General features: G+C 44.5%; 1 protein-coding gene across 2 annotated transcripts in view; it reads left to right on the forward strand.

Annotated features, from left to right (window-relative positions):
* TRPM3 (transient receptor potential cation channel subfamily M member 3) overlaps positions 1–16,169 on the forward strand; it is a 345,307-nt gene that overhangs the window by 323,968 nt on the left and 5,170 nt on the right. For both annotated transcript variants that reach the window (XM_035100060.2, XM_035100062.2), the window contains 3 exons: positions 10,685–10,835; positions 13,143–13,342; positions 15,626–15,758. In XM_035100060.2, the coding sequence (XP_034955951.2) occupies positions 10,685–10,835; positions 13,143–13,342; positions 15,626–15,758 (484 nt within the window). The remainder of the gene's footprint in view (positions 1–10,684; positions 10,836–13,142; positions 13,343–15,625; positions 15,759–16,169) is intronic.

Below are 16,169 nucleotides of genomic sequence, written 5' to 3' on the forward strand. Positions count from 1 at the left end.
GAGCAAATTTCGAAACCCACATGCAAGACACATCTTTTTTAAAAAAAACCACAAGTTCTGTGTCATGGCGGTTGTGATCATATTGGAGAAAGAGGCCTGCCGGTGGGTGCTGTGGCTTGAAGCAGGTCAAGCTCTCTTGGCTCTCCAGTGACCAGAGACAGAGGATCTGATAGGAAGCTACACAAAGAACATGGAGGCAGCCAAGAAAAGTTAGCATCACAAAAAGATGATAAACATGGGAGGTAGAGGATGCAGACAAGGACTGGAAATATGCCACAGTGAGCAGAACTGAGCAGAAACAGTGGTCCACTGTTACCTCACTTTCATGATTTTTTATCCAACTAGCATTTTGTCCGTGGGCTGCAAATCTACATGGAGTACGTAGTCCAGAGCATGGGATAAAATTCAGAACTGCAAAAATGCATAGGATGTATTCCCAAATAGAAACTTCACTGATTTATACTATGCATGTGATCTGGCAAAAAAGTTTTGATGAACTCTGAGGCCTTTCATCCCTCTCATTCATTCATTCCTCCCTCTCTCTCTACATTCTCTTCTGAAATAGTCATGACTCATGATGGAAATGGGAGCAGCACGGCTGTTATTCCAGACTAGTTAAACCAAAACACTTTTGTCTTTGCCCATCACAGTCTCCGGCTCCACACATTGCCAGCCTGTGTCCCCCGACAGATGATACCTGACAGAATGTGGCCCACCAATGTGGCCCCTTCAGTAAAACAAAGACAAAGTCCCCCATGCTGTTCTTACAAGGAATCTGGTAAAATGTGGGTTGAATGAGGTAACTGTTAGGTGGATTTGAAGCTGGTTGACTGATTGAACTCAAAGAGTACTCATTCACGGTTCCTCATCATCCTGGAAAAAAGTGACAAGTGGGGTGCCACAGGGTTCTGTCCTGGGCCCGTTGTTGTTCAACATCTATATCAATGATTTGGATGAAGAAATTGAGGGGATACTCCTCAAATGTTCAGATGAATGTCCTTGCTTCATCACAGTCAGCCTCTGCAGGGACACGAAATTATGTCACTGGATCATTCAGTCATATCTGAGAACATCCCAAAGAGAAACTCAGGGTGTGGGTTCTACATGGGTCAATGTAATGTTATGGTTAGAATCTTGTTCAAATCCCCACTCAGCCATGAAGTTCACAGGGTGACCTTGAGCCCATCTCTGGCCTCCTTCACAGGACTGTTGTGAGGATAAAATAGGAGGAGTGAAAAAGATATGAGTTCCCTTGAGCTCCTTAGAAGAAAGGTGGATATAGATGTAATAAGTAAATATACAAATTGTTCTTAACCTTCCACACTCTTGGAAATTCAAACTTCTTTAGGGAGTGTGGAGTGCCTCGGTATTTTTTGTTTTATTTTATTTTTAAAGCAAGTTTATTTCACCTATTAAGGGTTTGGAAACATTGGCCTAAATGCACACTCACTTTCAATACTACAGCCAGAATGTGTTTTATTTCAAAATCAGGATTTATCCACAGCCTGCACACAGAGAAGCTTTATTCTGATGGGGATGCAGTTAGTGAGGAACTGCACATCCTCAAATTTTGTTAATTTGAAAGTTGAGTTAACTTCCTATCACGAGACCAGACTTGATTCCTAGAATGAAGCTGCAATCTGGAGCACTAAAGCAAAGTTGAAATAGGCAGCTAATTGAACAAATATGCAAACAGAATGCAGGTTGAAGAATTGCCTTCTTTTCCTTCCTTCCTTCATTAGAAGGGTTAATATTAGCAGGTGCTTTGCCTTCTCCAGGAGCAGCTGGCATGGTAACTTCAGGTGTTTAAAGAGCATAACTCCCTTCACCCCTGACCAGTGGTCAGGCGGCCTGAGCCATGAGGAGACAAGTTACAGTCCAGCCACATTTGGTGGAACCGCCTTCGTTTATGCCTGGCCGCCACTCACAGAGCACAGACTTGTGTACCTGGCACAGAAAGAAATTTATTAACTTCTGTCAGGTGGAATTGCTTGGAATTATGCTATCACCTGTGCTGAGTGGGGGACTGGTTGCAGGTTTCATTGGCTGAATGGGTTTGCTTGTAAAATAAAGGCAAAAAGAATTGACAGAGCCTATATGTGTTAGTAAAACTGGAACAGTTTGCTAATTAAATTTAGTTGGATGCAGACTACACTCCTGCTGGCAGGGAGCTGGGAAGTGCAGATTCTCCCCTCCCTGCATAGCCCCCAGCACCACCTCCCACACTGTTCCATGGGGGGGGGGGTGCGAGGGGCTGCAGTAGGAGGGAAATAATCAAAGCCTCCCCCACTCCACCAACAGCGCAGGTTTCCTCCCTGCTAGATCAAAAATTAGATCAAGCTAGATCCAATGTTAATCAGTGTATTGTTACAGGGTGGTTCAACAAATAATTCAAGAGAAAAACAACTACCAGGCTTTTAGAAGACATCTGAAGGCAACCCTGTTTAGGGAGGCTTTTAATCTTTAATCGATTATTTTATTCTTCTGTTGGAAGCCGCCCAGAGTGGCTGGGGAGGCCCAGACAGATGGGCGGGGTATAAATAAATAAATTATTATTATTATTATTATTATTATTATTATTATTATTATTATTGCTTTGCAATAAACACAATGGACTCCTAACTCCTCTTGTATCTGAGTTTTATTGGCCTAACTCAGTTTTTGGCCATGCAACAGTTGAAGGTGTCTGTTGGGAATGACAGTTGAAGAGGAGTTGAGAGAGACAGAGAGTTGAGGGAGAAGGTGGTGAGGGAGAGAATGAAAGCACAGTTTAAACATTTAGGATAGCTCTGGAAAGGAGAGTCAGTGAAGTAGGGTATCAGAGCTCTTATTTATTCATCTGTATTTGTTCTGAATGCTATGTTCCCTTAATCAATATATATCTAGTATTTTAACTTTCTGCTTGCAGTGGGTTATAAGCTCACTAGATCTCTCCCCATGTGCCTTCTGCAGAAATACTAAAGGAAGCATATCGGCAGCAGGTTGGTGCAGGCCGAGCAGTGTGGCGCACCTGGCTTCCCGGTGCTGATCATTGAGGGGGGGGCAATGTGCAGGAAGCTGAGTGGCAGGAGCAGCTGGGGAGCCAATCTGACCCCCCAGCTGCCGCCCCATCACTGCTCTGAGCTCTCCGTGCCTTTCCCCTCTCAGCAAGTGGCAGCGACACTCCGCATTGGGAAGCCAGATAACCAACACTGTTTTGCTGAAGTGTGTGGGCAAAATCAGGCCAGGCAAATACAACCCTCCATGCATTACTGTCCACCCTTGGGACTATGTGCAGGGCATGCTTCCTCCCCAGGACACCTCGCCCAAGTCTTTTTGCCTGTTTGGCCTCTGAGAGTGATACAGAGGGAGAGTCCTGCTACTCTCTGAGATGCCGTAATGGAAGGTTTTGTGAGGACCATGACTGTATTTCTGGACTTGGGAGGTTAGGTGAGGGAGTGGCCTAGTGACCTCTGGGAACCAGAGTCTTACAGAGAAATCCAGGAACACCTGAAGTAGCTTAAAAACGTTGAGTAAAACCTTAATTCAACCATATCAAACTGCAACTGCCAGAATTCCTCTTACATATTCAGGTCCAACAGAAGATACAGATTAAACAGGGGAACTGAAGTCAATTCTGCTAGATGTATTTCTCATCTCACAAGCTTCTTAGGCCTTGGTCTCTTCATTTGGTTGTGCTATATTGAGGCTTTTTGGCCAAACTAATCTGGAGGAGGGCTGGTTATACAGAGGAACCTGCCTAAAGAAGTAGATTGGTCTAGACAACTTAGACATACCATATTATGTGTTGTGACGTGGGGTTTGTGATTTCAGCTCTCTTGACATAATATGCTGGAGACAGTTCTCTAGTAACAGCTCTTTATTAAAGTGAACAAGACTGAAGACTGAGAAGAGGAAAGCTACATTTATAGGGACAGGGGACTAGCTAGGAAGGGATAACTTTTGGAGGGGACAATATCAAGCAATCACAGTGCTGCCTTTTGGAGGGAACCAATAAGACAGAGGATCCAAATACAGCAGCTAAAATGAACCAATAGTAGCTGTACCCTCTGGGACCAAAAGGCAGTTACTTTATCCTAATGCAAATACAGACAATAATAATACAGATATAAAATCCTTTGACTCAATACACAACACCCCTCCCCCCCCTAGTGAGCACAGCAGACGTAATCCCTCAGGTACTGTGGGGTCCTACAACTTCTACTTGATCTCCTGCCAACAGGTGTTGCAGGTTCTGGATTGGGTGTTACCTGTGGTGGAGGGGCTGCTATAGGGGTTTCGTCAGGAACAGATGGAGTCCCAGACATCTCAGGGTCCCCTACCTGTACCTCGTCATCCTGAGGACTAGCAGACCCTGGTTCATTTGCTGAAGCCCCTGGTGACTGTACCTCTGGGCCATCTTCACTCTGGTCTCGCAGCTGTGCGTCATTAGCCAGGGATGAATTATCTGACTCCTCCCTGCTGAGCGCCCGGCGCCTCAGCTGATCTATATGTCTCTTCCAAACTTGCCCATTTTCCAAGGTCACATAATAGGACACAGGTCCACTAGCCCGGGTGATCACACCGGCCACCCACTGCGGACCTCGTGAATAGTTCCTCACCCAGACCAGATCTTCAGGGGCGAGATACCTTGTTGTGTCACTCTCAGCCTGGGGGGTTGCTCTTGAATTACGGTTTGGCATTTTATCTGGGTGGACATAATCCAGCACCGTTACCAGTCTTCTACCTAAGAGCAGCTCGGCTGGCGACTTGCCCGTCGCAGTACACGGCGTCGCATGCTGCAAAAATAACATTCGCGCAATGCGAGCCGACCAGTTACCCTCCATTAAGCGCGCAATGGATTCTTTGGCTGTTCTTACCATGCGCTCAGCCTGCCCATTGGAGGATGGGTGAAAGGGCGCGGATGTGACCCCTCTTATGAAGTTATCAGCCAAGAATGCCCTGAATTCTTGGGATACAAAAGCTGCCCCATTATCTGATACAATGGTCTCAGGTAACCCGTGGGTTGCAAACAGCTGCCTCAACACCTTGATTACGGCAGCTGATGCCATGCTAGGGACCATCGCCACTTCTAACCATTTGGAATATGCATCAACGATAACCAAAAAGACCTTCCCTTGGAATGGCCCTGCAAAATCTATGTGCAGCCGGCTCCAGGGAGTCCTGGACTGCTCCCACCAGTGGACTGGTGCTCTGGCCACTTCTGGCCGCACCTCTTGGCATGCCTTGCATGTTCGTACCCATTGTTCTATGTTCTGGTCCATTCCAGGCCACCACACATAACATCGGGCTAGCGACTTCATCCTGACCATTCCCGGGTGTCCCATGTGAAGCGTCTCAAGAACCCTGTTTCTCAGTGGTGCTGGGATGATCACCCTATCTCCCCATAGGAGACAACCCTTATGCATGGACAATTCGTGCTGCCTTGTCGCATAAGGCCTGAATTTTTCTTCATGCGGACCACCTTTGAGAGGCATCACATGCCAGGACCAGCGGCTTTGACTCATCATAATGAGCAAGGACGCTCCTGCTACTCAGCATTCCTCGCAAGGAGTCAAAAGCCTTCTGCTGCTCCCGCCCCCATCGCCACACATTCTTTTTCTGCAATATTCTATGTAATGGTTCAGCTACCGAAGCTTTCTGGGGTAAGAACAAATGATAAAAGTTAATAAGTCCCAGGAATGACTGCAACTCCGTCTTGTTCTGTGGTCGTAGTGCCTCGATGATGGCCTTAATCTTAGCATCTGTGGGGTGGATGCCTGATGCATCAATTTTAAACCCCAAGAAATCCACCGTTGGCACCCCAAAACTGCATTTTTCCTTTTTCAGTTGCAACCCCACCTCCTTGAACTTGAGCAACACTGCACGGACACGCGCAACCAGTTCCTGTGAGTCTTTTCCAGCAATCAAAACGTCATCAAAAAATGGCAAGACCCCCGGCAGACCTCTTAACAGGCGTTCCATGAGCCCTTGAAAAATCCCTGGGGCCACACAAACTCCGAACTGTAATCTGTTAACTCTGAACGCCCCTTTATGTGTGACAATAGTCTGTGCTTCCGCTGATTGTGGGGTTACTGGCAGCTGTTGGTAAGCTTGTGCCAGGTCAATTTTGGCGAACACCTTGCCCCCAGCCAGTTTAGCCAACAGATGTGATACGACTGGAATGGGGTATGAGTTTCCCCTGAGTGCCTTATTGATAGTACATTTGTAATCTGCACATATCCTGACTTCCCCATTTGCTTTAAGGGGCGTGACGATTGGAGTCTCCCACTTAGCAGAGTCCACGGGTGAGAGAACTCCCTGCTTGACCAATTTATCCAGCTCTGCCTCGATCTTGGGTTGCAGTGCAAATGGCACTCGCCTTGGTTTGAGTCGGATTGGAGCCACCCCGGGGTCCAACTCGAAGTCAACTGGGGGCCCTTTATAACAACCCAGTTTTCCATTAAAGAGACCAGCAAATTCCTTGCATAATACCTCGCTCATCTCAGGGCAGGTTTGGATTGAATTAAGCCCTGAGATACTCAGTCCCAGGGCAGGGAACCAGTCAGTGCCCAGGAGACTGGGGCGACTGCCCTTCGCAATCACCAGTTTGAGTACAGCCTGTTTGTCCCGGAACTGTACTCTCACGGCACACATTCCCATAACATGGATGCGGCCTGCTGAGTACGACTGCAAGGTTGCCGGAAAGGGCTCCAGAGGGGGCAACTTACCCCTGGGGAAGAATGTCTTCGCGGTCTGGTCCGACACGATGGTGAATGCAGATCCGGAGTCCACCTCCATGTCGCACTGCTGACCCTCAATCTTCACCTTGACGTGTGCCTTGCCTTGCGCTGGAAACTGCACGGCCCTCCCGTTGATCTCCGTTACGTAGTGGCAGTCCTTTAGAAAACGAGTTGCTGTGGGCGGTCTGCGATGCTCCAGTCTAGGTGCTCCTGTCGCTCCCGACGCCGCCGATCTACAGACCCTGGCGATGTGACCAGTCTTTCCGCACGTCCGGCAGATAGCATCCCTGAAACGACAACTCTTCCTTTCATGGTTTCCGCCACAACCTGGGCAACTGCCTCGGCGATCTCTGTGCACTGTGCAGGCCTGACGCACCGACTCGACCCCACGGACTGGGCTCTGGCTTGGAGTAGCCTCTAGCTCGTCCATGGCATGCGCAACTTCTATCTGTGGCTTAGTGGCCTTGCGACTGGCATCAAGCTCCTCTCTTTCATAATTCTCCGTTGCGGTGGCCTCCTTCAAGGCTGAAGCAAGGGTAACCTCTTCTTTAGCCACGATGCGTCTTCTGGCTTTCTTGCTGCTCAGACCCCCAATAAACCGATCCAGGAGAGTCTCTTCCAGATTTTGGAAGCCGCAGTGCTGAGCGAGCTTCCGGAGTTCAGCCAGAAATGTGGATACAGACTCCCCAGCACGCTGCTGCCTCTTATGGAACTCCATCCGCCAGGCCATCTTGGTCTCAGTAGGCGCCAAGTGGCTTGTTAGGCAGGCAAGAATATCTTGGAGAGATGTCTCACTCAGCTTCGCTGGAGCAAGTAATGCCTTGGCCAGCTTGAAGGTCTCGGGCCCACAGTAGCTCAGGAATGTGGCCCTTCTTTTGCTGGCATCGGTGATCCCTTGAGCCACTGCAAAGAACTCAAAGCATTCGACGTAGTCTTCCCAGGTGTGGGGCTCTGATGGCTGGAAGGGCTCCAATACCCTTGGACTCTCCATTGTCCTAGCGGGCAGGGTCGTCTTCTCAGCTGGCCAGTGAGTCTTGTTCTCAGCTGCAATCCGGACTCTGAGGCAGGGTTGTGTTTAACCGCTCCTCAGCATTCCGGATCCCACCTTCGTCGCCAGTTGTTGTGACGTGGGGTTTGTGATTTCAGCTCTCTTGACATAATATGCTGGAGACAGTTCTCTAGTAACAGCTCTTTATTAAAGTGAACAAGACTGAAGACTGAGGAGAGGAAAGCTACATTTATAGGGACAGGGGACTAGCTAGGAAGGGATAACTTTTGGAGGGAACAATATCAAGCAATCCCAGTGCTGCCTTTTGGAGGAAACCAATAAGACAGAGGATCCAAATACAGCAGCTTAAATGAACCAATAGTAGCTGTACCCTCTGGGACCAAAAGGCAGTTACTTTATCCTAATGCAAATACAGACAATAATAATACAGATATAAAATCCTTTGACTCAATACACAACATTATGATCCTGTCATTTTTCATCTGTGATGGACTGTTGTAACTGCTGTTCTACTGACAGCCTATAAGGAGTTGCCATCGCCACCCAAAGTAATGATCCCAGCTAACATACAGAGCTCAGATTGGGAGAATTCTATGCCATTTTCCCTTTCTGCCCTCCAAACAAAAAGTTAATGAAACAAAGGTGTATGCTATATTGCCCACATAACCTGTGTCTGATACTATATTGTCTCTTCCCTCCACCATCATTTCTAGGGATACTATCTACAGACCAGAATGAAAATAACATGTCAATAAAATTTCTATAATGCTTCTGTGTTTCTTACTTTTCCTTTTATATATATATTATTTTTATTGGTTTTCCAAATTATTAGAGATTAGAACAAATTACTTTAATTTAATACGGTTTCTTTTTTAAAAAAATCAGGTTTCCCGCTCCTGTTGCAAACATATGTCCACCACTTCCTCTTTTAGGCACTTCATCTCTTCTATAATATCCACTTAATCCTTCTCTTGATGTTAGTCCATTCTCACAGCTGACCATTATTCTTTCCTTACATACAGCACCTCTGTTGTTTCTCAAAAAATCAATTCAAAGTGTTGGTGTTGACCTTTAAAACCCTAAACGGCCTCGGTCCAGTATACCTGAAGGAGCGTCTCCACCCCCATCGTTCAGCCAAGACACTGAGGTCCAGTGCCGAGGGCCTTCTGGAGGTTCCCTCACTGAGAGAAGCCAAGTAACAGGGAACAAGGCAGAGTTCCTTCTCGGTAGTGGCACCCACCCTCCCATCAGATGTCAAGGCAATAAGCAGCTATCCTATTTTTAAAAGACATCTGTTTAGGGAGGTTTTTAATATTTAATGCTGTATTGTTTTAATATTCGATTGGGAGCCACCCAGAGTGGCTGGGGAGACTCAGCCAGATGGGCGGGGTACAAATAATTTTATTATTATTATTATTATTATTATTAAATCCATTGTTTAGTCCTTCATAAACATTGATCTCAGACCTGGTATGTTGGGAGAGTTAGTTGCTATATTCCCTAGTTCAGTTCACTGCAGTGTTTACAAGGTCAGTTCACACTCCATATTCCTTCTGCTGTTCACCAACTTGCATACAGGCTGCAGCTATAAATAACTCCCAGGTAACATGCCCAGTCTCTGCCATAGAAATTCCACTCTGGGGTTCTTCCTCAGCACACAGCTAAAGACGAAGTCTTCTCTCAAATACAGCCTCTTTTTATTATTCTATTTATTTAATCATTTTTTCAATACAAACAACAACCGCAAAAGACACATACAACAAAAACCATAATGACAATAATAACACAATTTGACAATTCAGATTTGAATACACTGATATACCTATGACTACACCTTTTTAACAATATTTTCCCACCTCTCTCTCCTTCCCCTACTTCCCACCACTATCTGCCTTATCGCTTAAATATTCTTTCCAGATTTCTTCATATTTATCCATTCTTATTTTGCGTTGACATGCAATTCGTTCGTATGTAGCTAACCTGACCATATAATCAATCCATGTGCTCAATGGAATCTTTTTGCGGCTCTTCCAATTCATCAAAACAAGCCTTTTTACTTCTAATATAGCATGGTACATCCATTATTTTTGACCTGTTGAAATCTCCCACATTTCCAGAATATAATTTAGAATTAAATTCAGTTCCCCTAGATAACAATTTCTTTTTATTACTCTTGCTATAAATATCCTCACCTCGCACCAGAATGATCTTATCATTGGGCAGTTAATCAACATATGTACTAAATTCGCATTTTTACTCCCACACCTCCAGCAGTTCTCTACTCTTGTTATTTTCTTCTGGTATAGTTTTGCTGGAGTCCAGTGGACTCTGAATATTATTTTCTGTTGAATAAGTCTTAGTCTTAGATCCATAGAGACTATTTCGGTTGATTTTATACTTGACTCCCATATATCATTTGTTATCTGTACCCCTAACTCTTCACTCCATTTTTGTCTATCATATTCTAAATCATACTTCTTCCTGTTGAGTAAGGTTTTATATAATGCAAGTTTTTTTGTTTTTATTGCAGAGATTAAATCTTGTCTCAGCATGGGTGTTTCTGATGCTGCTATGGCGTCAGGGCCAAACTGCCTTTCCAACATACGTTTCAATTGGATGTATTGCCATTGTGTTTCACTAGTTAATCCATAATTTACTTGCAAAATCTTTTATTGTATAAATTTATAATTTTCATCAATTAATTGATTCAATGTCAAAATACCCTTTTTCACCCAATTTTGCCAAATTATTACTTGATTTCCAATTTTTAATTTTGGGTTGGCCCATATTGTTAATTTCTCATGCTGATAGGGGATATCCTTATTATTTTTATTTTTATTCATCCAATTTTTTATAGGTGCTTTATTGGTGCACTTAAATATTTGGTAACTTCTGTTAAGGTTTTGAAAACTGGGGTTCTTTTTAATCCTCCTCCTCCCTTGTTTCTTCCCAGCTCCTTGTGGTCAGAATGAAACCAGAGAGGATGGGAAAATAATCCAGCTGCCTCCCTGCAAACCAGGAGCATGGATCGTTCCTGCCATCATGGCTTGCTACCTCTTGGTTGCAAACATCCTTCTGGTGAACCTGCTCATTGCTGTTTTTAAGTGAGTTTCATACCAGTGAGAGAGTGTCTATTGTTTTTAAAATCCAGTGACTGTAGTAAATGTTTCAGGAACTTTTGATGCTCAAGTTTGGAATTTCTTAGGTGGGGTTATAGTGATAGCGTTGGTAGTGCATTTACATGGTTAACAGCTCAGATTACTTTTGCAGTCAATCAGGAGAATGTAAACTCACAAACTGGTAAAAAGATAATGAATTATCTTTTGTTTTTTAATAGCTCAGAGAGTTCTCTTCTGGTCAGAAAAAGGGATCTGACCTAGCAACCTTCCACATGGATTACTAGATAAGATGCAGGAGACATAGGAAATATGTATATTCCCATTTTATTGTATTTTACAACCTCCTTAGAGCCCCAATTTGCTTCTAATTTCATCAAATCAGCAGAGGAAGCTGCTGAATACACAGGAAACTGCCAGGTATTAAGTCAGACTCCTAGTCCATCTACATCAGATTTTACAGTGAAGGGCATCCATTCTCTAGAGTTCCAGGCAGAGGTCTCCCCCAGCCCAGGGATTAAATCTTCAGCTTGCAAAACATGTACTCCAAGCCTGAGCTGCTGCTCTTCTCCCACTAGCCATTTTTCTGGTCAAAATTGCCTCCTCAGCTGCTTTTCTTCTCCGTGGGGGATACGAAAAGCAGCTGAGGGACAGGGCCATCTCAAGCAGGTCGGGCGCCCTGGCGCTGAGGCGCAGAGATCGCTAGGGTGCCCCTGTCCTCGCAGCGCAGTCTACACCTAGAGCCGGGCCTGCTGAGGGATATTCTGATGGGCAGAGGATGGCCTCCTAGGAAAAGACTGAGCATGCCCCCTTCCTGTACTACTCTGGTCAGTCTGGGGCTGCCTTGGGGCTACGTTAAAGGAAAATATGAGGAGCCACTTCATGGGGGGAGATGAGGAAGCTAAGAGTCTCACTGCTCAAGTACAGTGCATTTTATGAGCCAATGTGCCCCCCCACCCGTATAGCCTGGGGGAACCCAGCCAGATGAGTGGGGTATACATATTACTATTACTATTACATTACTAGGCTGCTTGCATCCAGGGCCAGCAACAGCATCTTTGGGCTTCTTTCAGAGCCCCACACCAGCCAAGAGCCACCAGTGTGGACCCCAGTTCTGCACCATGAGCTGCCATTTCCCACAATGCACCAGAGTGGTACACTCTAGGGCATTGTGGGATATTTAAATTGCCCCTTATTGCCACCTGCCACTGCTGCGGGGATCCATGGAGAGCTTTTGCTGAGGGCCCCTCAAACCTGGAAGCAGCTCGGTTTACACAGTAAACTTTGTGGACTAGGCAATAAATGGACCTGTTGCCTTGCTGTTTTGTGAGTTTTTTTACTGGTCTCAGAATTACACTGAAGCCTAAGATTAAACCAGGTTCTTGGTGGTCTGGGAGCATTAGTGCTCTGCTCTTTCCAACACTGCTGAGCGGGATGGTGCCACATGTGGGAATAGCCCCTTTCCATGCCAGGTTGATCTCATTTTTCTGAGAGCTCTTGAGTGAGCTTCTCCAATAAGCTCCAAGCTTCCCTTATTATTTTGGGAACATGACAGTTAGGAGTAATGCTGCTGTTGTCCTCACCAGATAATGTAAAAAAGCCGCCTAGAATGTCTTTGAAGTGGGTGCCCTAACAGTTGTATTTGAGAAGCTTTATGTATACAAGTTTTTGTTTCTATTGCCTTATCATGAAATTTACTTTTGTAGATGTAGCCCTAAGATTCTTTTAAAGTATGAAACTAAAATTATAACATGTGAATAAAGCAAACAAGTGTTTTAAAAGCCACTACAGTGGTACCTCGGTTTATGAACACAATTGGTTCCAGAAGTCTGTTCATAAACTGAAGCATTCATAAACTGAAGCGAACTTTCCCATTGAAAGTAATGGAAAGTGAATTAATCCGTTCCAGACGGGTCCGCAGAGTACTCAACCTGAAGCGTACTTAACCAGAAGCATGGGTGTAATTGGTTCCGGAAGTCTGTTCATAAACTGAAGTGTTCATAAACTGAAGCGAACTTTCCCACTGAAAGTAATGGAAAGTGAATTAATCTGTTCCAGATGGGTCCACGGCATTCGTAAACTGAAAATTCGTAAACCGAGGTGTTCATAAACCAAGGTTCCACTGTATTCTATGGTACATCTACCAGAGAGCCATGACTGGCTGCAGATCCCTACTGAGTATACCCTCATGTCTGGGTCTGTGTGATGTATGGAGTGGCCCCTATATTGCATGTGAAATTTTAGGTGGTAGTTCTGTTTCTCAGAAGGCATTTTCTTCCTCTCCTCCTGCTTTAGCAACACCTTTTTTGAAGTTAAATCGATATCTAACCAGGTATGGAAGTTCCAGCGGTATCAGCTTATTATGACATTCCATGAAAGACCAGTCTTGCCCCCTCCTCTCATCATCTTCAGTCACATGACTATGATATTTCAGCACATCTGCTGTCGATGGCGGAAGCATGATAGCGACCCTGATGAAACGGACTATGGACTGAGTAAGTTTTATTCATCTTCTCCTTCGTAGATACAATAATCATATGGAAAATATACTCAGCTCTGCTTAGTTGTCTTGATTTGGAGAGCACTCAAGAATCAGGGCAATTCACAATACAATCATAAAAATACTACCCATGACCCACAGCTATTAGCTATAGATAAACCAGAAGTTTACAATTTCTGGTGTTAATAGATGCCAAAAAAACCCACAAAGGTTTGGGCAAAGAGGTGCATCTTGAGTTGGCAGCAAAAACTGATGCACTTCTAAGTCCCACAGACAGGATTCCACCACCACAGAGAAGGCCCTTCTGGAATTATTGCATGACAGGACGCACCCATTGGCAGGATCACAAAGGGGGTATTCTGCAGTTTGTAGGCCTGGTAGCCATAGAAATATACAAAGTCAGGTTATCTGTCCATCTGGTTCAATAATGTATACTCTGACTAGCAGCAGCTCTCCAGGGTTTCAAAAAGAAAATATTTCCCATTAACTAGTACCTGATCCTTTAAACTGGAGATGGCAGGCATTGAACCGGGAGCTTTTTGCATGAAAAGCATGGGATCTGCCAGTGAAGTATGGTGTCTCTCCTGATCCAAATGGTGGCTTAGTAGCACTATATAAAACAGTCAAATAAAAAAAAACTATGTAAACAAAAGCAGCAATAGTATGACCGTTCATTGAGCAAAAGTTCATCATTGGCTATCTCAAATGCTCCCTGAAACAAGCCTCATAGCTGCCAAGTTTTCCCTTTTCTCGCAAGGAAGCCTATTCAGCATAAGGGAATTTCCCTTTAAAAAAGGGAGAATTTGGCAGCTATGACAAGCCTCAATTAGTCTTGCAAGACCCAGCTGGGAGAAAGCTATGCAAGCTGCCCAATGTAGGTGCCACTGCTGAGAAGGCTGTGTCCCACACAGCAGCCTACTGCATAGAAGACCCAGAACAGGGTCTCCAAAGATCACTTCAGTGCATATATGGTGTTGAACAGGAGGTGGCGGTTCTTCAAATATCCTGGTGCCAGACCATTAGAGCTTTAAATGCAAAAAAACAGAAATTCAGCCTATGACATTTTAGAACTCTTGCCTGACTACTGCATTCTGGGCCAGTTGCAATCCCCAAATACTTTTCAATGACATCCCACACATTAGAGTGAGTATAATCGCCTTTGAAATGCATCAATGCAGGAGAAGGCCTCCTTTGTCACTTTGTGGTGGCTTTCAAACTCCCTACCTAAGGACACCCACCATGACTCCTCTTTGGAAACCTTTTGCCATTGCACCAAAACCTTCCTTCTTTTGGCAGGAATGTGACTACCGGAGCTAGATGTTGCCAAGGCACTTTGTGGTCTGTCACACTAGTAGAGTACCCTGGTAGAGTAGCAAAAGGACCCTGACTGGTGGGGGGATGGGCACCACAGTCCTCAACTGCTCAAGCATTTCTTTACACAGCTGCTTTTGTGTGTAATAATAATCAGCTGAGAGCAAGGAGAGCCCATTTGGTGCCCTTCAAATGTTTCTGGATTACAGTTTCCATCACAGGTAATAATAATAATAATAATAATTTTATTATTCATACCCCGCCCATCTGGCTGGGTTTTCCCAGCCACTCTAGGTGGCTCCCAACAGAGAACTAAAAACAGAATAAAACTTCAAACATTAAAAACTTCCCTGAACAGGCGCCAACTCCTGGGGGCCAAACCTATTGGGGGGCACCAATATTTGTTGGGGGGCACTACCAAAGTTCAAAAAGGTTGTAAGAGCCATTGCGCTCATGACATCACACACACACACACCATCTCCCTCACAAGATGGCACCTCTGGTTTCCCTAGTTCCTGGTCATTGGCCATGCTGTATGACGGAACTGGAGCCCCACAACCTCTGGTGGCTAAAAGGTTGGCTAACCCTATTGGAGAGCCACTGCCTGCACATCAGGCGATATGTTCTTTCTTTTACCTCTTTCAGTTTGACAAGGACACGAGCACAAAGCGTGTATTATAATGGAGTAGGAATGCCAAAAAACTTCATAAAGCCACTTTTCAGCGCCTGGCATACCCTGAAACTGAAAGCCACCGCGTCCTGCATGAAATGTGGCACTTGAAATGTGTATGGTGTGGGGTTACAGACCTGAAAATGATTGAAATGTGATTTCCTTGTGGGGGCAGGGGGCGGGGGGATGTGCAATGTTAAAGACACAAAATAGGCAGTGCCTTTCAAAACCTTGTGATGATAGCTAATTAACTTCTTTTAACTGCTGCTTTGTCACTGCCTCTTATGTCTTCTACAGAGCTTTTTATAACTGATGATGAACTGAAAAAGGTTCATGATTTTGAAGAACAATGTATAGAAGAGTATTTCAGAGAGAAAGATGATAGATTCAATTCGTCCAATGATGAAAGAATCCGAGTTACCTCTGAAAGGTGAAAGATTTTTCATTTTGGTTTCTTACATAGTGTGTATTTTGAAATTGGTTACTCTTGAAAGGAAAAAAACTTTAAACAAGGCTTTACTGTCAAGAAACTAGGGTGGATTTTAAAAAATTAAAAAACAGGATTTAAAAAATTGTAAATCATATTTTTTTATTCATTTCTTTTGTTAAGTTTCTCCTAAATAAGTAGATTAATAAGTATTGTAGCACATCCTGAGGCTTCCAAACATATGTATATTCATAATTTAAAGGTGTATCTCAGCCATTATTATTAAATATGATTTTTTTTAAAAAAGGAAATTTTTAATCAGTATGCAGAAATGGTAAAACCCCCAGTTGAGTGTTTATGTCACCATTGAAAATGGCTTCTCCATTTGAACCAGGAAGCAACCTATCCAGACAA

This window comes from Zootoca vivipara, chromosome 11, assembly GCF_963506605.1.
Source record: "Zootoca vivipara chromosome 11, rZooViv1.1, whole genome shotgun sequence".
NCBI lineage: Eukaryota > Metazoa > Chordata > Lepidosauria > Squamata > Lacertidae > Zootoca > Zootoca vivipara.